The 21,279-nt window shown below is 40.8% G+C and overlaps 1 protein-coding gene across 10 annotated transcripts in view; it reads right to left on the bottom strand.

Moving 5' to 3' along the window:
- Positions 1 to 764: 764 nt before the first annotated feature.
- Positions 765 to 21,279, bottom strand: part of LOC132405497 (5-phosphohydroxy-L-lysine phospho-lyase-like) — a 41,135-nt gene continuing 20,620 nt past the window's right edge. For 7 of the 10 annotated variants that reach the window (XM_059990355.1, XM_059990361.1, XM_059990358.1 and 4 more), the window contains 9 exons: positions 17,170 to 17,244; positions 15,584 to 15,671; positions 15,374 to 15,490; positions 10,954 to 11,036; positions 10,143 to 10,368; positions 9,487 to 9,641; positions 9,318 to 9,407; positions 2,075 to 2,205; positions 765 to 913 (listed from right to left, as the gene is read on the bottom strand). In XM_059990355.1, the coding sequence (XP_059846338.1) occupies positions 879 to 913; positions 2,075 to 2,205; positions 9,318 to 9,407; positions 9,487 to 9,641; positions 10,143 to 10,368; positions 10,954 to 11,036; positions 15,374 to 15,490; positions 15,584 to 15,671; positions 17,170 to 17,244 (1,000 nt within the window). In that variant the 3' untranslated portion in view covers positions 765 to 878. The other 3 variants (XM_059990356.1, XR_009515898.1, XR_009515899.1) reach the window with 3 other exon arrangements.

Here is a 21,279-nt window from a genome sequence, read left to right as displayed (position 1 = left end):
AGAGCAATGTCTCCTTGGATCCCATGCCTCCTTACTTTCTCAATAAACCTTGCAAGGGGTACCTTATCAAATGCCTTGCTGAAATCAATATACACTACATCTACTGCTCTTCCTTCATCAATGTGTTTAGTCACATCCAAAAATTGAATCATACCTCTCCAAATGTTCATAAATCCTGCCTCTCAGGATCTTTTCCATCAACTTACCCACCACTGAGGTAAGACTCACTGGGCTATCTCCTCCCTTTCTTGAATAGAGGAACATCTGCAACCCTCAAATTCTTTGGAACCTCTCCTGTCCCCATTGATGATGCAAAGATCAGCAATCTCCTCCCTCGCCTCCCACAGTAGCCTGGGGGTACATCTCATCCGGTCCTGGTGACTTCCAACTTGATGCTTTCCAAGAGCTCCAACACATCTTCTTTCTTAGTATCTACATGTTCAAGCTTTTAAGTCTGTTGCAAGTCATCACTGCAGTCACCAAGATCCTTTTCCATAATGAATACTGAAGTATTCATTAAGTACCTCTGCTATTTCCTCTGGTTCCATACACACTTTCCCACTGTCACACTTGATAGGTCCTATTCTTTCATGTCTTATCCTCTTGCTCTTCACACACTTGTAGAATGCCTTGGGGTTTCCCCTAATCCTGCAGCCAAGGCCTTCTCATGGCTCCCTGTGGCTCTCCTAATTTCCTTTTTGAAAGCGAATTTCACAAATTCGTTTTTTAAATGCAAGATCAAAGGAAAAAACTATCAAACTTAATTAGGTAAATAATTGAAATTGTATTGAAACTAAAACTATAAGAAATGCATTAATGTGTCACTGGTGCCATTTTCCCCCCCATACTGTAGTTTTTACTGACTCAGCTCCAGAGGTTCAGTTGGCTCCTGTTGTGTCAGTCATCTCCATTTCTATAATAAATATTCAATAAATCTTTAATAGTTGGAAGCATAAACAATGTAATCAGTTTTACTGTAACATTGCCTACTGATTAAAGAGGTATTCTTTTTCAACTTGGTACGTTAGCCTTAATAGCTAGTTTACTTTGGAGCTTTGAAAGGTAAACCTAATACTCATGAACATGAAAATGCCGTAAATGATGAATTGGTACTTATCAGAGCACCTTCCAGGCTTGCTGTCAATGGTTATTCAATTCAAGTTGCCATAACCAACTTGGTTTTACATTTTTCATTCTAACCATTTGTTATCTACTAGTCCAAAACAGATCTCTACACTGCAGATTGAGTTCTGGTGTATGATCTGTATACATGAGCATATGACATTGATCACTTTGCAGATGTAATTCCTTATTTTGAAGATGGTGGATCTATGAACCTTTGTTAATGTATGTGACTTGACTAAATAGATAAGCTGCAAACTTGAATGTAATCCATAAAGCACAATTCAAGTACTGTAAATTGTACTTTCCTACAAAGGCCTATCCATAAGACAAAGGAGCAGAAGTTGGCCATTTGGCCCATCAAGCCTGCTCCACCATTTCATGAGCTGATCCAATCTCCCCTTTAGTCCCCTTCTCACCATAACCTTTGATGCCCTGACTACTCAGATACCTATCAATCTCTGCCTTAAATACACCCAATGACTTGGCCTCCACTGCCGCCCGTGGTAACAAATTCCATAGATTCACCACCCTCTGCCTAAAAAATTTTTTTGCATCTCTGTTCTGAATAGGTGCATTGGAATCCTCAAGTCATGTCCTCTTGTACTAGACTCCCCCACCATGGGAAACAACTTTGCCACATCCACTCTGTCCATGCCCTTCAATATTCTTAATGTTTTTAAGAGGTTCCGCCCCCCCCCCCCCCATTCTTCTAAACTCCAAGGAGTACAGTCCAAGAGTGGTCAAACGTTCCTCATATGTTCCCTCTCATCCCCAGAATCATTCTAGTGAATCTCTGAACCCTCTCCAATGTCAGCACATTGGAGCACTATCCTTGAGTTTCTTTCACCCAATTTCAAGAAAGGTAAAAGTGGAAAATAGTACATAGCATTCTATTTTAAAAAAATCATACACTTTATGAGTGCAGAAGGTCATTCAGTAAAATACTTGCCTGTAAGTAGTTCGTCGAGTTTTTCCACAAGAAATTCAGCATCTTCAACAGTGAAACACATGGGGGGTTTAAACTTAAGGACATTTCTATCTGGTCCATCACAGCTCAGTATGATAAATTCTTTCTTGAACCTAAGTGGTAAACAAACAAAATGTTTGAGCTGATTTGATTCCAATGACATTTGCTGATTTTCTACAACCATTTTACTTTCATCCCTTATCCACTTAATGATCCGTTTTCCCATCCTAACTCTGGACTTCCCTATTCATGTTTCACTAATGTTACAAGGATGACCCATTAATAATACTGATTATTATCTCAACTAGCAAGCATGTAAGTTTACAGAATAACTAACTGCTCACTCACAAGGTTTCCCTGACCATGAACAGTCAAAGAATAGAAAAAATAATTGGTGGGGGGGGGGGGCGTTGCGGGGAGAAGGTCTGTTAGCCTGGTGTTCCTTGAGATCCTGATCTAATCTCAATATGCCTGATGGGTCAGCTGTATCTATAGTGGTTGGTCTCAGGTTGCCAGTGTTTGTTCCTGTGCTCCCACACTTAGTCTTTTCCTATTAGGTCAATCCATGAATTTTCAGTTTTGTGGGCTTGAGGTCATGTGACATGTGTTTTAATTCTCAGTGGATGTGCAACAGGGCTACAAGCAGTATCACTTTAACTTTTCCTCTAGCCTTGGGTGATTTTTTTCCCCCCCAACTCAAGCCAGGTTACTGAACAACTGGGCCAGCTAACCAAATCACAGGCTGTTCCTTCTGCAAACCTTCCATTTTGTATAGTAGTAGCTTTTTAACTGAGAATCATCTCAAGTTTAGCAGATCATTAACAAACTGTCCATGTTCAACTGCACAAGGTCACAGTGCAAGAATCAATTCACCAAATAGTTCACATAATGGCAACTGCAAGGATAGTCTCACAAAATGACCACCTCCATTCTTGCCACCACATGGCTTTGTTTGTTTACTGATTTGTAGATTGTGGTTTTTTCTGGCTAACATTTTTTGAAAAATTGGAGGGCCTGCTGAGATGTTGCTCATGAATTTCCAAAACAAAAAAAATTCCACGTGCACCCAACCTCACAGCTGTCATGTTTGGGTTCACTGTGCTAAGGGACTTAATGCTAGTATCAGTGACCCCGGATAGATCTTTTCAAGCTGTGAAAGGGCAGTGATTAACTGGATGTGGAGCAAATGTCTTTAATTTTTGTCTTGGGGATGGAAAATATTGCACTTGCAACATAAAGGTATGAATGGTTTGGTTCTGCAAGTGCTATCTTTGCCACAGAGTTCTGGTTACTTCTGATTTGTACTACAATCGGCCCTCCTTATCTGTGGGTTCTGCATGCACAGATTCAACCAACTGCGGATCGGGAAAATCCGGAAGTTCAGAATTGTTAATCTCGTGTCTCATTCGTTCACTACTTGTGAGCAATACGAAGGAGTTTCAGGCTGGTAAGGGATGGTGGGCTAGCTATATAAAGCACTACAGCCTCAAGAACTTAAGTTCACAGGAGAATCGGGATCGGCTGATGCCGAGGCAGCTTCAGCGTTCCCAGAAGAGCTACTATGATTGCGTCTGTAATAAACATGTACAGACTTTTTTCCTTGTCAATAAACAATACAGTGTAACAACTATTTACACAGCATTTACATTGTATTAGGTATAAGTAATCTAGAGATGATTTAAAGTATATGGGAGGATGTGCGTAGGTTATATGCAAATATTAGACCATTTTATATAATGGGCCCCAGAACCAACCTCACCGCGGATAAGGAGGGCCAACTTTATTAACACTTACAAGAGGGTGCTTTAAGTACTCTTGTAAGTACCTGAAGGGTTGAAAAACAAGGAAATCTCAAGTGATTAATTAAGGTAAAGAACATTGTAGAGTGGTTAACATTTCAAATCAGTTTCACTCTCCACACATTGGAAATGCTGAGGTTGGTAACAAAAAGATCAGAATAGGTGGTCAGTAGTCAAGGGCAATTGGAGAATTTATTTTTAATGGGGGATAGATGATTAATATCTGACTAAATGTAGCTGGCTGTGGTTTGGTTCTATAGATCTGGTCTCATGACCCAACAAAAAGTAGTAGTATTGAAATAAAATTTGTACCATTTATTCAACTAATTAAAAATTAAGGTGGGTTATTGGGAGTGAAATTCAATCTAAACTAGGTTCTCAATCCAATTGGGACTGTGAAGGTCTGAGAGGTGAATTAGCTTCAGTTCAGAGGGAAACATCATTTAAACTGTGGTAATATGACTTGCCAGGTGAGAAATTTAATTTACAAAACATGTTAAAGTACAGAAATCCATCAAGATAATGCCTAGCTTAGCTGAGGGGAGTAGTTAAAGATAATATGTAATCAAAAGATTGGGTTTCTGACATTGTGGGAACACTAGTAGGTCCGAGTACTGGGAACATTTTAGAAGAAGGCAAATCAAAGTAAGAGCACTAGTGAGAAATGAAATGTTCGTACTGGTGTCTGAAATTGAAATAATAAAGGCAAATGAGCTCAGTGTTGGCAGAAGGGAAAGAAATATATTGGCAAATATGGAAATGGCAGAGAAATTAAACCTCAGCAGAAATTACTAGTTGAGAACTGAGCACCCAGCAAGATTGAGGAATGGAGGCAAGTGGAATTAATTTTAAAAAATAGATTGATGGCCTGAAACTCTTAAATTCCAAGGATATAAGATCCCAATCCAGAATTTTGAAGGATATTGGATGCACCTTTTAAAATTCTTTTATATAGTCTCTAATATTTTCTGCAGACAGGGAGCAGCAAATGTGACTGCACTTTTTTTTACAAAAAAGGGGAAAATACTAAATGGAAAAACTACCAATCTGTTAACAAATGTCCGTAGAAGAGAAAACATTAGAATCTTTATTGAAAGGTGTAAAAATGAAACACCTAGAAAATAGGAGGATTGAGTGGCCAGCATTGGTTTAAAGATTGATTGATCTATCGGCATTTTTGAATACTTGTAAATCTTCATGATACTATAGACAAATAATGTACCTAAAGGCTCTAGCCATAAGAGTAAATAGGTAGTTTATCTTCAAATACTAACATTATTAGTACATGTAATGGTGCATTATGAGTTAATGTGTCTGCTTAGGGCCTGCAGCCTGCAACATTTTTAGTGTTAAGATCTTTTATTAAGGCCTGTTTGTTAGGACAAAAGGAGCAGTTAAGCTTATAAATTTTAGCCAGTTCATGGTGTTCTGCAGAGGTCAGTGTTGGGACTACTACTTTTTATGCTGTGTATAAATGATTAAGATTATGCAATAGGTGGCTTTGTTGCCAAGTTTGCAGATGATACGAAGATTGGTGGAGGGGCAGATAGTGTTGAGGAAATGGGTATGATGCATAAGGACTTGGACGTGGCAAATACAATGTTGGAAAATCCATGGTCATGCACTTTGGTAATAGAAATAAACGTGTGGACTATTTTCTAAATGGGGAGAAAATCCAGGAATTTGAGATACAGAGGGACTTGGGACTCCTTGTGCAGAACACCCTGAACGTTAACTTGCAGGTTGAGTCGGTGGTGAAGAAGGTAAATGCCATGTTAGTATTAATTTCAAGAGGTCTAGAATATAAGAGTAAGGACATGATGCTGAGGCTTTATAAGGCACTGGTGAAGCTTCACCTTGAGTATTGTGAACAGTTTTGGGCCCCTCATCTTAGAAAAGATATGCTGGCATTGGAAAGAGTCCAGAGGAGGTTAACAAAGATGATTCCAGGAATGAAGGGGGTTATTAAGTGAAGAACGTTTGATGGCTCTGGGTCTGTACTAACTGAAGGATGAGGGGGGGAATCTCATTGAAGCCTTTCAAATGTTGAAAGGTCTGGGCAGTAGATATGTTAAGGATGATGCCCATGGTGGGAGAGTCTAGGACAGGGGTCAGCAACCTTTACCACTGAAAGAGCCACTTGGACCCGTTTCCCACAGAAAAGAAAACACTGGGAGCCGCAAAACCCGTTTGACATTTAAAATGAAATAACACTGCATACAACGTTTTTTTTTGCCTTTATGCTATGTATAAACAAACTATAATGTGTTGCATTTATGAAATTGATCAACTCCTGCAGAGAAAACGAAATTACATTGCTGCATGCAACAAAAACATTTTGAACTCCGAAAAAAAGACGGGTTGAAGGTTACTTTTAAGTAAAATACTCAATGTCTATTTGTGTCCTTCTTGTATTTATGAAAAACGCCGAACTTAAATTTTCCGCCAGCAGCAAACCAAAAATAACATCAGCCAGCTGTCAGCCTGAAAAATAAAAGGACTATTTCATTGAACAATGAAAAAATATGAATATACGTAAAATAATAGGCAATTAAAATATTTATCATACTTGGTTAATGGGATTTCTGCTCCTGGACCTCAGCGCACAACGTCTGCACATCAGGGCTGTATGACGTCACCTTCATCTTTACACAGGATCGCAAACTGTCATCTGTGAGGCGTGCGCGATGTTTTTTTAATAAAGTTCATGTTGGAGAACACCTGCTCACATACATATGTGGATCCAAAGATCGACAGGACTCCAAGCGCATACTTTTTCATGTTTACATAAATGTCGGGCATAGCATTCCATGTTTGGAACACAAGTTTGTCTGGTTTTGGGAGGTTTTCAATATCACTCCATTTGTGATTCTGAGCAAGAACGGCCTTCTGACGGGCAACATCTTCAAGGTCTGCTGTCAAGCGTCTAAACTTGGACACCCATATGTCTTTGTTGGCTATGTCGGCCAGTTCCATCTCAAGATCAGGTTTACTCACACCTGCCAATGCAGTCGTATTCAGTAGGGAAGGATCGATGCTTAAGGGAGTGACCGGGAAGGATAATGTGTTTTTTTCCTCTCTGAACTCACAGAAGCGTTTCCCAAACGATGTTTGCATTGCGATGATTGCAGAATGTAAATACTCCGAAATTATCATGTCGTGACCTTGTTTGAACTCTCTCAAATTGGGGAAGTGAGACAAAGTGCCTTTCTGTAAATCTCTGGCAAGCACTGTCAACTTGCGCTCGAATGCCAAAACATCCTCCAACATGTGCAGGGCTGTGCGTCCTTTCCCCTGAAGAGCTGTGTTCAGCGTGTTCAGGTGCGCTGTCATGTCTACCATGAAGTGTAGCTTTTCCAGCCACTCTGGCTGTTCCAGCTCAGGAAAGGTGAGCCCTTTGCTGCCCAGGAACGTTTTCACTTCTTCCAGACACGCGACAAAGCGTTTCAGCACCTCCCCTTTGGACAGCCACCGGACTTTGTTGTGCAGCAGGAGATCAGAATATGCGCTTTCCAGCTCGTCCAGTAACAAACGGAATTGACGGTGATTTAAACTTTTTGCCATTATTTTATTGACAATCTGAATGACAACATCCATTACTTCTGTGCATTCTGGAGGAAATGTTTGAGCGCACAGTGCCTCTTGGTGCAAGATGCAGTGAAAAGTCAGCAGCTTTCTGTCCAGCGACTTCTGCAGTAAAGCCACAAATCCCTTGTGCGTTCCCGTCATATTCGGTGCCCTGACACCAGTAGCTACTGACACCAGATGGGTGGTCTTTATTCCTTTGGCTCTTAAACAATTCAAGACAGCCTCACAGATGTCCTCCCCCCGTGTTTGTTCTTTTAGAGGTATCAACTCAATCAGTTCTTCCTGTGGCCCGGCAGAGTTTACATACCGGCAGAACAGCGCTATTTGTTCAATATCACCTTTGTCTTTAGACTCGTCACAGGCAATCGAGTAGGCCACAGCTGAATTGATGTCTTCAATTTGCTGACTTGTGATGTCTTCTGCCATTTTTATGGTTCTGTCTTTGACAGTCTTTGCAGAGAGGGGCATATCCCTGATTTTCTGCACAATTTCACTCTTGTTTTTAAAGTCCGTGAATAGATGTTCTGAAATCTTAATGAAAGATTCTTTTATATATTCACCATCTGTAAACTGCTTCCCGTGCCTGACTATTTCCTGAGCGGCAATATAACTAGCGTATGTCGTTGATTTTCCAGACTTCATCCATTTCTGGAAATGATTTTTGCTCAGATCAACCTTCCGCATCAGTTCCGAAATGGCTTTTTTTCTCTCATCTCCATCCGGATATTTTTGAGCAAAAGCTGCGTGTTTATTCTGGAAATGCCTTGCGACATTTGACTTTTTGTTGTTTGCTAGTTTCTCATTGCATATTAAGCATACCGGTAAACCAGTCTCGTCAACAGTGAAAGCAAATGAATCTGTCCAAGTATCATTAAACGTTTTGTTTTCTTCAGTCACTTTTCTTTTTTTAGAATTCTCCATAGTTGGCTTACCTTGGATCGAAAAATTAAAGAAATCGCGCACTGACGGGTGTCAGGTATTGGCAGTGGTGACGTATATTAATAGCGATAAAAACACGTTGTAGCGGTGTGCTCACGCAGTCAGTAAACTGCAGTCGAATAACTTTATTTGAACTAAACAGCCTTGCTTTTAAGCCTCCCTCAACCCAGCCCCCATGGGCGCGGATGCTGCAAAAGACGCATACTCACAAACCCCCGTAGGCTATCTCCCTTAGCCTGAATGCTGGCTAATTGTGAGCCGTTTTGGATGTGCCAGGAAATGTGTCGTCACAAAGTCTTATTTAGATTGTACAAGATCACCATAATCTTCAAATTTAGAATTACATTTCAAAAGCTAACAAACTAACATAAAATACATTTTAATTAAATACTGACCAATTATTTCCCAAAGCCACAGGGAGCCGCAGCACAGAGCTGAAAGAGCCACAAGTGGCTCCGGAGCCGCGGGTTGCTGACCCCCGGTCTAGGACAAAAGGGCAGAGCTTCAGGATTTAAAACGGAGATGCAGACAAATTTCTTTAGCCAGAGGGTGGTGAATTTCTGGAATTTGTTGCCACATGTGGCCAGGTCGTTGGGTGTATTTAAGGCAGAGATCAATAGGTTATTGATTGGACATGGCATTAAAGGTTACAGGGAGAAGGGCGGAGGGTTGGGGAGATTAAAACAAGGATCATCCATTATTGAATGGCGGAGCGGATTTGATAGGCCAGATGGCCTAATTCTGCTCTTATGTCTTATTGCTGTAAGAATTTCATCACCCTAATGGGCAAATTTTAAAACTATAGGTGGAAAGTAATTACACAATTTTAGACATTCAAAAGAAGGGGGTTGAATCTGTAAACCAGAATGACATTTTCCTTACAGATATATTTGCAGTACCTTGCAATTAAGTACTGGGCTTCCTCAGTAGCTGGTGTCCTCTGCTGTTGATCTTTTACAAGCTCCACTCCGATAAATAAGCCAACACCCCTTTTTAGATATAAAAGAGCTAATGAGTCAATTTGACATCAAATATAATTAGAAATGATTTTATTGATCAGATCTGTACCTGACATCACCGATGATTGGATGTTTGTTTTTTTGAATATTTAGCAGATTCAGCAGGTAAATACCCACTTTTGTTGCATTTCCACAAAGATCTTCCTTTTTAATGACTTCTAAAACAGCAAGTCCAATTGCACAGGATACTGGGTTTCCTCCAAACTGTAATACAACAGTGACATAAGCTCTTCAGGTTGCTCTGTTTCACTCTTGACAAATGCTTCCCTTTCCACAGCATCTTTGGAGGACTGGCACGCCCACCCAGATGTTGCATGGGATTTCTGTCTCAGATCGTGTGTAGTGTAACATGTCCACTGATTAGCATGGATGAGTTGGGGTAAATGGTTTGTTGCCAAGCTGTACCATTCTATGAACATAACACTGAAGCTAATTGTGATCACTAGAAAATGAACTGCAATTATAAAGCAAATGAGATTTCTTGCTCTGAATGATAAACTCGAGACCCTGAAAAAGCAGTTAAAGGTCTTCAATTAATTTCAATAAATCAACACTCTAATTCAGGGTTGTTTTCTTCTTATCATAACATATGCAAAAACTAAAGTTCCTAAGAATCAACCTGTGTAAGCTCTTGTTCAAGTTAGCAGTTTCATTTGATACTGATTAGTGGATTTTCTTTTGTAAATGTAGCTACACCATACTTACTGTATTAAAAAACTCCACTCCAGTTGTTGCAAATGCATCTGCAATTTCTTTTGTTGTAGCAACACAGGCTAAAGGATGCCCATTTCCTATGGGTTTCCCCATAGTTACAATGTCTGGGAAAAAATCATTTCCTTCCAGCTGGAATGCCCAAAAGTGCTTGCCAACTCTTCCAAATCCAACTTGGATTTCATCAGCAACAAACAATCCCCCAGCATTCCGAATCAGTCTGTAAGAGAGAAATTGATAAAAAGCACCTAGCCTGGCCATAGCTTTATAATATAAAGAACAACATTGCCTGGTCCCTCAAAGCAGGAAGATCTTAAGACCATAAGAAACTAGAAGAAAGTTTAACTTCAGGGTCTTTTTTTCATCCTTTGATACTGATTTCCAGCTATAGCCTAAAATAATAAAACTGCCAAGTCTAGAATTACCCAGATAGCTTGCAGTCAAAAGGACATGCATTTTAGAAGTTTAAAAACTAGTTGGTTAGATAAATATTGTGAAATTGATATGTTACACTTTCATTTTTCTTAAGTTTATTCTTTGAATCTTATGGTAGGTGTGAAGTGATGTCTTGCTTTTGAGGACTGTATCGATACACACTGAAGATGTTATTCAGAACTTACTGATTGTAGATCTCAATGGGCAGATTTTTGCATTAAAGTGTAAGGTAAGAACGTTAATCCCTTTAGAATACCAAGAGATTAAAGGGAAAAAAATCTAGAAATATTTTGTAAAGCTCTATAGAGAACAAAATGCATTAAAGAAAGAATGTGAGGCCCACTTAGGTAAAGTAATATTAAGTACTTACTCTGCTACCTTCTGGAAATATCCTGTAGGTGGAATTATGTGACCTGCAACACTTGGTAAAGATTCAGCAAAAAATGCTGCAACCTGGATTGGTGGAAATTAAAAGAAATTCATTGTGAAATTATGAAAGTTGAAAATCAAGCACCTTTAGTTCTTATACACTGTCAGTTATCAATTCTTTACATAAGTCATCTTGGTTATTTCCTTAGTGGCTCATTGTGTGATGTGTGTGAATCCCATAAAATGTCTTTGTCCAGAGTTTGAATGAAGTGTTTGCTGAATTGATTGATGTTAATTGGTGCAGCATGAGGCACAATCAATTATCTCAAACATTGTGACAAATATCTGGGAATTTCCATTACTGCATTCCTATACACTGACTTGTGGAGAATTTGTGATCAGCACTCACTGACGACAGGATCATAGTCAACTCTTTGGGACATTTTCCAGATCATCCTGGGTCCCAGCTTTCATCTGTTTCTGGTAGCAGTGCTGCTTCCTGGATTTTATGGTGGATTTCCACATCCAGTGATGTTCTGCAGGGAAAACTTGTTTCTGCTACATATAAATATTTGGGTGAAAGTGCAGGTCAGTAAATTTGTAGACAACGTAAAAATGGCAGAGTTGTGGATAGTGAGGAAGGTTGTCAAAAGAATACAGTAGGATAAGGATCAGTTGGAAATGCAGTGGGGAAATGGCGCAAGAGTTTAATCCAGACAGGTATGAGATTTTGCACTGCTAGTGGAGAGTATACTGTGGACAGCAGGATCCTTATGCACACTAATGTACAGAGGGATCTTGGGATGGAAGCTATTGGCAACATGAGCAGATGGTACAGAAAGCATATTTGCCTTCATCAGTCGGGTGGGGGGGGGGATGCTGAGTATAACAGTGAAGAGGTTTTGTTGCAGCTGTATACAATAAAGCCACATTTAGACTTTTCTGTATAATTCTGGTCATCACATTACAGAAACAAATGGATATTTTGAAGGGGGTGCAAATAGTATGTCAACACAGATACTGTGAGCTGAAGGATCTGTTCCTGTGTGGTGCTGATCTATACCAAATAACCTTGCTGACACAAATCAGACATACAAACAAAAACCTTCCAAGTGATGCCACTGACTGTTCCTACCCCACCTACCTATAGCACTTTACATGGACCATTACTTCTCATCACACCAATCCATTCTGAAGTCATCTCCAATACTCCTTTCTATTATAATCAAGGAGATGCGACATCTACCTCTTCTCCTACCCACTACTGAGGAATCAAAGCTGCTTTCCAGGTAGGTCAGTGAACTGAAAGTTCTAATTTAATATTCAGTGCTTGTAGCTGCAATGTGACCTTCATTCCATTAGGGGCAACAAAGATGGAATGGGTTATTATTTTGCAGAATACCTCCCTTCAGTTTCGTAACATGAACACAAGATTCTGGTCAGTTTGCTTTTAAATTCTCCCTGACACACCTATTTTAACCCCAATTGCAGCTGGAGGTAACATTTCATTCCAACAATGAGGGGCGTGGGCAGGGCCATGATAAACTCTGCTGTAATAATAGAAAACTCCCACGAGTAGCATGGTGTTTAAGGGCTGAACTGAGATACTTTAATATTAAATTAAATTAAGCAAAAATACAAGAAGAAAAAATAAGTGCTGCTGATCATTTGTACCTGTAATCTTGCAGTCTGTCAGCGTGTACTTTTACACTCAAAACAAAAACTCTAAGCTAGTGAAAAATGTGTAAAAAAAAGAAGTGTATATTTAAAAGCTATCAGTTCAACTATTCAGTCAGGAGGGCAAACATTTCCCACTTGCCTAAACTGTAGCAAGACATTGGATGCATCTATCTTTTCCCCAAGTTATGCACAATGCTGTGGCTTGGTGAATGGTTTGCAAAAAAAAACTACCTTGCAACAATTAGAAAAGCTAACATATTATCATTTATTGTGAGGCACAGTGAATATGTAAGTGGGAAGGTTATACTTAAGATACATAGAGTACTAACTAGATCACCACTTGAGTTCTGCATCCAGTATTACTTTCCTTATTTAAAGGTTGTAAATGCTATGCCGAGGTTTACCAAACTAGTACCTAGTTATCATATAGTCAGAGGAGCTGGAATTTAGAAGAGTGAATAAAGACTTGAATGTATTATATTGATATTTTGAGGGATAGACGTAGAGAGAGTATTTCCACTTGTGGGAGAATATAGAACTACAGGTCACTACTTAAAAATAAGGAGTCACCAATAAAGGCATAAGTGAATTATTTTTCTCTGAGAATTGCAGGTGATTAGAATTTTCTTCCTCAAAGGGAAAGGAGGCAGAATCTCTGAATGGATTTAAGGCCAAGGTAGACAGATACCTGGTTTGAAAGGTTACTGATGAGAATGTGGAGATCAGATCTTTCATAATCATATTGAATGGCCTGAGGGGATTAGTTTTCTATTCCTGCTCCAGAATCATACTGACAGCCCAAATCTCAGTCTGCTACAGGGTTCTACTGAAGCCCGAGGACAAGCAACTTAAGCTTCTGTACTCAACATCAAGTACAATTTCCGATCATGATCAAAGCACCTTCTCTTGGATAACAAGTGCTGCTATTGATTCTGTTGCCATGTACAGCTCCTCCAGATAATTTATTTTGTTACCTGTACCATTTCAGTTCACTATTGCCCAAACTCCTGCCCCTTCACTCATTTTCTCAGCTTTTTCCTCCCCTCTGTTCTCACCCAGAGCATATCACATACCTTAACCTTTTCCTGTTCTAATATATCTCTCTCTGTAAATGCTGGAATACAGCGATACTCTAAGCAGGTTCCTTATGTCCAGTCTATACCGCAATTTAGCTTATGTGGCTCTCAGCTTCTGTCCCGTTTGCTCACGTTTTTTCCGTTGAAAAACTCAACAGGTTTGTCTAAGTGCAGAGTGCTTAGACTTAAGGTACCGAAGCATTTTCAGTGCTTCATTGCTTCATTAGACAGCCTCCTGCCCGTCCACCGCCAGACGCCTTGGTCTGTTCATGGGTGAGGTGAGAGGACAAGGTCAGGGCTGGAGGTCCCCGTGCCGGGGCCACGGCAGTCGCAGTCTGGAGAAAGCGACCGACCAAGCGAGGGGTGCGACAGGATGTGACCCCCCCCCCCCCCCATAGGATCTATCGGCCGACAAAAGTTTGTTTCAGTAGATCGCAGCAGGATAGCTGCTCTGCTACTTACAAAACCCTGATACCGAATTAGGTTGTCTGCCAATATTTTGGCACTGGGTTCCCCACAAACATTCGGTGTGCTGAACAGGTTTAGAGGCAGCGCCCATCTGTCCACGCTCCAGGCCAGTAGCAACAGCACTTCCTGCTAGCCGCGTGAGGGTATCACTGTAGTTCAGTGACTGATGACCTCGCGTGGGTTCAAGTTCAACAGTGGGCGTGATGGAATGAGGAAAGGTGCAGCTGACACATCGTTTCCTCGTGGCCCAGTGGTTGGGGACCACTGAAGTTCACTGTGTAGTGCGGGGGAGTAACACACATGCGCACTGGGCAGAAAGAACGGAACTAAAACCCCGCAACCCGGAAACAATCTCTCAACAGTATTTGTGTATTTCATTTTTTTTCGGGATCTACTGGGAAAGTCTCAAAGATCGACTAGTCGATCGCGATCGACAGGTTGGTGACCACTAGTGTAGAGAGTTAACAGCAGCCAGGAAACACGTCCTTTCAGAGTTGGAAATGTACCTCTACTGTGTTGGCAAACACAAAAATAAGATTGCATTTAATAAATGATAAACCTTTTACATGAGCAAATAAGTAACCAGACACACACAGGTACCCAGCGCTCTACGCTAATGGGGTAACAATAACATACAAACTAATAACATTAGTGTGAACATCTATTTCAGATACAAATTGTACTGTAATATTCATGTAATTTAATCATACATATCTCGATTAGGACTCCCGTCTGACTTTGATCTGAGTATGTGGTGGTGTCATGGTAGCATGGTGTTTTGTGATTACAGCTCGGGGCGTTGGAGTTAAATTCCGCTGCCGTCTGTAAGGAGTCTGTATGCTCTTCCTGTGACTACATGGGTTTCTCTGGGTTCTCCCGGTCCAAAGAGGTACCGGTTTGTAGGCTAATTGGTCATTGAAAATTGTCCTGTGATTAGGTTAGTGTTAAATAGATGAGTTGCAGGGTGGCACAGCTCAATGGGCCAGAAGCACCTGTTCTGCACTGTATGTACAAATAAATAAACAAACAAATAAAAAGCATGAATAAACATTGCCAACATTTTGCCTGGAATCTGGAATGGGAAAAATATGCAGCTATAATTCAGTGGGACTTTTAACCCCAGTTTTATCCTGTTAGTAAGGAAAATATCAGGTTCCATAACTTTAGGGAAACATTTTTTTCTCTATTGTACTGTACCTTGTGATTTTTCCTTTCTATTTCATCAATAACTGCTTTCACCTCACTTGCATAGGCCGATGCTGGATCAGGATGATCTTCACTGTACTTCCCTCGGTAGGTGTCTGGAATAGGAACCTGCACAGATAATATATGTTTCTTACAATAGGCAATATCACAATATAAATATTCCAATAAATAGCATCATTTAGTTAACAGGCTTCAACATACCACGTGAACCCAATCCTTTTGTGGCCTCAGTTTCCTGAATTTGTAAGGACTAATGTCAATCAATGAATTAAGATGTCCATGGTAGGCACTTGAACACAAAAATATGTATTGGTTATGGAATCTAATTAGTGTTACAACAGGACAGAAATGTATTTCAATGCATTATACAAACATTACAGACTAGAAGCAGGGAACACACACAAACTGCTGGAGGAATTCAGTCCAGGCAGCATCTATGGAAAAGAGTAGACAGTCCTCCTTATCCGCAAGGGATTGGTTCCAGGACCCCTCGCGGATACCAAAATTCACGGATGCTCAAGTCCCTTATTCAACCTGTCTCAATGCAGTGGACCTTAGGACCAAGCAGAACCCCAGACCTTATTTAACCTGTCTCAGTGCGGTGGACATTACGACCCAGTGGCAGAGATCTGAATCCACAATGTTTCTGTTCACGAAAATAATCGCGATCACAACTGAAGATAAAGTGGAAATAATAAAGCGATTGGAAAGAAGTGAAACATCAGCAGTCATTGGAAAAGCGTTAGGCTACATTGGTCAATGATCAGAACAATTTTAAAGGATGAAGTGAGAAAGGCTCTGCCCCAATGAAAGCTACAATTATTACTAAGCAACACAGTGGTTTAATTATTGGGTTTTGGGTTTTTGATCCTCCATATTAACCCGACACAGTGGAGAGCGCACTTGGGAGCGATCTGTCACTTCCGTTCCCAAGCCCGGCACTGAAACATACGTTCATAAGTGTTTTATATGCATAGAAAGGTAAAATATACACAATATACTAAGACAAACGTTTGACTAACTGATGCTAAATAATACCGGATGTACCTGTTCTGACTTACTTAGTAAGAGAACTTAAGATTTTTTAAAATCCCGATCCACGATAACCCACGCACATCCTCCTGTATACTTAAAATCATCTCTGTATTACTTATAATACCCAATACAATGTAAATGCTATGTAAAATAGTTGTTATACTGCATTGTTTAGGGAATAATGACAAGAAAAAAAAGTCTGTACATGCTCGAACAACAAGTGCTGGAAGAGCACTTCTGGGTTTTCGCGATTCACGGTTGGTTGAATTCGCGAATAAGGAGGGCCGACTGTACAATCAGCATTTCGGGCTGACACCCTTCATCAGAGTCATGAAGAAGGGTCAAGGCCCGAAATGCTGACTCTACTTTTACCCATAGGTGCTGCCTGGCCTGTTGAGTTCCTCCAGCATTTTGTGTGTGTTGCTTGGATTTCCAACATCTGCAGTTTTACGGTTGTTTGAGATTAGAAGCAGGAGTTGGCCTTTCAGCCTCTTGAACTTGCTCTACTATTCAATAAAATGACTGATGTGATTACAACCTCAACTCCACACTCCATCTACACCCAGTACTCTTTCACCATTCTGCTTATTTTGTGTCCATTTCCCCTCTGCCTTAAAAATATTTATAGCACTTTAGGCTCTGCAATGTAAATGCAGTGTCATAAAAGAGAGAAGAACCAAAACTGAGAACTCACAGAAGAAAACTCATTTGTACATATATATTTACATATCAATTTATTTCAAGCAACTTACTTCTCGAGGACCACAATGTCTTCATGCTGGGTGTAATGTTGAGCCAGCCTGAGGGCAAGATCATTTGCTTCTGAACTACAATGTCATTAAAACAAAATAAAGTTAATTTTAAATATTACATCATAATAATTCGTTATTCCAGAAATTATCATCTGTTTCTTTAAAAAGTTAATTGTGCAATATTATATTCAATGAATACATTAACCATGATGTCACGTGGTTTTGCCATTTTTCTGCAGAAAAATCAAGGAATATTTTTAATTTTTTTCATTAAATTTCAAAAATTGGGCAGGAGCCCCTTCCACTGGTTTGCCTCTTTAGCAACAATTCCTAAAGGTTCCTAATAATACATGCACCCAGTTCCTCAGGAGCCGGAAATTGCATGATCCATGTGCAGTGTGGGGGTGTGGCTTACTTGCCAGTCAAAAACCGCTTCTGCCATGTCAATTGTGATTGGTGGATCTGAAAACTGAAGCTACTCTTCCCATTGGTTGGCTTGTGTGCCAAGGCACCTAGTGTCCAGTTACAAACAGGTTATACGCCAGGTATAAAGAATAACATGTGTGGGAGGTTTCCTCTCACTCTCTGTCTCTAAAGCATGCTTCACAGAACCATTGGGAAGGCATGCTCTGTGAGCAATTTTTAACCAAGTACCTGTGTTGAATATTTAGTTCTGTCATTTGTGTAACATGGGGGACTTTAAATGCTTAGTAAAATTTTTTACTGTTTGTAAATACATTATTAATATGTTAATATATTAATATAATCATAGACTCCTCCATCTCACTCACCAAACCTGTGAACCTGCTTCCACAATACACCTCATCAACGGGGATGGGAGAGGTTCCGGAGGATTGGAGGGTTGCGGATGTTGTTCCCTTATTCAGGAAAAGGAGTAGAGATAGCCATCCAACAAGCCGGAGTTTTCAAGGACATTTTCAACCTCTCACTGCTATGGGCAGAAGTTCCCACTAGCTTCAAAAAGGCAACAATTATACCAGTGCTTAAGAAGAATGTGGGCTGCCTTAATGATTATTGCCCAGTAGCACTCACATCTAGTAATGAAATGCTTTGAGAGCTTGGTCATGACTAGACTGAACTCCTGCCTCAGCAAGGAACTGGATCCTTTGCAATTTGCCAATTGCCACAATAGATCAATGGCAAATGCAATCTCAATGGCTCTCCACACGGCTTTAGACCACCTAGACAACACAGACACCTACGTCAGGATGCTGTTCATCAACTATAGATCAGCATTTAATACCATCATTCCTACAATCCTGATTGAGAAGTTGCAGAACCTGGGCCTCTGTACCTCCCTCTGCAACTGGATCCTTGACTTCCTAACCAGAAGACCACAACCTGTGTGGATTGGTGATAATATAACTTCCTCACTCACGATCAACACTGGCGCACCTCAAAGGTGTGTGCTTTGCCCTCTGCTCTACTGTTTGTATATGGATAACTGTGTAGCTAGGCATAGCTCAAACACCATCTACAAACTTGCTGTTGATACAACCATTGTTGGTAGAATCTCAGGTGGTTATGAGAGGGCGTACAGGAGTGAGATATGCCCACTAGTGGAGTGGTGTCACAGCAACAACCTGGCACTTAATGTCAGTAACTCACTGACATTACTGACTCACTGTCTGAAAGAACACACTGTGTACTTCAGGAAGGGTAAGACAAAGGAACACATACCATTCCTCATAGAGGGATCAGAAGTGGAGAGAGTGAGCAGCTTCAAGTTCCTGGGTGTCAAGATATCTGAGGATCTAACCTGGTCCCAACATATCGATGTAGTTATAAAGAAGGCAAGACAGCGGCTATACTTCATTAAGAGTTCGAAGAGATTTGGCATGTTAACAAATACACTCAAAAACTTCCAAAGATGTACTGTGAAGAGCATTCTGACTGGCTGCATCATTGTCCGGTATGGGGGGTGGGGGAGAGGGGCCACTGCACAGAATTGAAAGAAGCTGCAGAGGGTTGTAAATCTAGTCAGCTTCATCCTGGGTTCTAGCGTACAAAGTACCCAGGACACCTTCAGGGAGTGGTGTCTTGGAAAGGCAGCATCTATTATTAAGGACCTCCAGCACCCAGGACATGCTCTTTTCTCACTGTTACAACAGACAATAGATGCAGGAGTAGGCCATTCGGCCCTTCCAGCCAGCACTGCCATTCAACATGATCATGGCTGATCATCCACAATCAGTACCTCGTTCCTGCCTTCTGCCCATATCTCTTGACTCCGCTATCTAAGAGCGCTATCTAACTCTTTCTTGAAAGCATCCAGGGAATTGGCCTCCACTGCCTTCTGAGGCAGAGTATTCCATAGATCCACAACTCTCTGGGTGAAAAAGTTTTTCCTGAACTCTGTTCTAAATGGCCTACCCCTTATTCGCAAACTGTGGCCTCTGGTTCTGGACTCCCCCAACATTGGGAACGTTTCCTGCCTCTTGAGTGTCCAATCCCATAATAATCTAATATGTTTCAATCAGATCCCCTCTCATCCTTCTAAATTCCAGTGTATACAAGCCCACTCGCTCCAATCTTTCAACATATGACAGTCCCGCCATCCCAGGAATTAACCTTGTGAACCTACGCTGCACTCCCTCAATAGCAAGAATGTCCTTCCTCAGATTTGGAGACCAAAACTGAACATAATACTCCAGGTGGGGTCTCATCCAGGCCCTGTACAGCTACAGAAGGACCTCTTTGGACAACTCAACTCCCCTTGTTATGAAGGCCAACATGCCATTAGCTTTCTTCAATGCCTGCTGTACCTGCATGCTTACTTTCAGTGACTGATGTACAAGAACACCTAGATCTCATTGTACTTCCCCTTTTCCAAACTTGACACCATGCAGATAGTAATCTGCCTTCCTGTTCTTGCCATCAAAGTGGATAACCTCACATTTATCCACATTAAACTGCATCTGCCCACTCACCCAACCTGTCCAAGTCACCTTAACATCCTCTTCGTATTTCACACTGCCACCCAGCTTTGTGTCATCTGCAAATTTGCTAATGTTACTTTTAATCCCCTCATCTAAATCATTAATGTTAATTGTAAATGACTGTTGTCCCAGCACCGAGCCTTGCGGTACCCCACTGGTCACAGCCTGCCATTCTGAAAAGGACCCGTTAATCCCTACTCTTTGTTTCCAGTCTGCCAACCAATTTTCTATCCATGTTAGTACCCTACCCCCAATATGCTGCTCTAATTTTGCCCACTAATCTCCTATGTGGGACCTTATCAAAGGCTTTCTGAAAGTCCAGGTACACGACATCCACTGGCTCTCCCTTGTCCATTTTCATAGTTACATCCTCAAAAAATTACAGAAGATTAGTCAAGCATGATTTCCCTTTCGTAAATCCACGCTGACTCGGACCGATCCTGTTACCGCTATCCAAATGTGCCGCTATTTCATCTTTTATAATTGGACTCCAGCATCTTCCCCACCACTGATGTCAGGCTAACTGGTCTATAAATCCCTGTTTTCTCTCTCCCTCCTTTCTTAAAAAGTGGGGTAACATTAGCTACCCTCCAATCCTCAGGAACTGATCCTGAATCTATAGAACATTGGAAAATGATTACCAATACATCCACGATTTCTAGAGCCACCTCCTTAAGTACCCTGGGATGCAGACCATCAGGCCCTGGGGATTTATCAGCCTTCAATCCCATCAGTCTACCCAACACCATTTTCTGCCTAATGTGAATTTCCTTCAGTTCCTCTGTTACCCTAGGTCCTCTGGCCACTATTATATCTGGGAGATTGTCTGTGTCTTCCCTAATGAAGACAGATCCAAAGTACCTGTTCAACTCGTCTGCCATTTCCTTGTTCCCCATAATAAATTCACCCGTTTCTGCCTTCAAGGGCCCAACTTTGGTCTTAACTAATTTTTTCTTCTTCACATACCTAAAGAAGCTTTTATTATCCTCCTTTATATTCTTGGCTAGCTTACCTTCGTACCTCATCTTTTCTCACCGTATTGCCTTTTTAGTTATCTTCTGTTGCTCTTTAAAAGTTTCCCAATCCTCTGGCTTCCCACTCACCTTTGCTATGTTATACTTCTCTTCTATTTTTATACTGTCCTTGACTT

The sequence above is a fragment of the Hypanus sabinus genome, chromosome 15 (genome assembly GCF_030144855.1).
Source record: "Hypanus sabinus isolate sHypSab1 chromosome 15, sHypSab1.hap1, whole genome shotgun sequence".
Lineage (NCBI taxonomy): Eukaryota > Metazoa > Chordata > Chondrichthyes > Myliobatiformes > Dasyatidae > Hypanus > Hypanus sabinus.
This window is presented reverse-complemented; position numbering and strand designations above follow the sequence as displayed.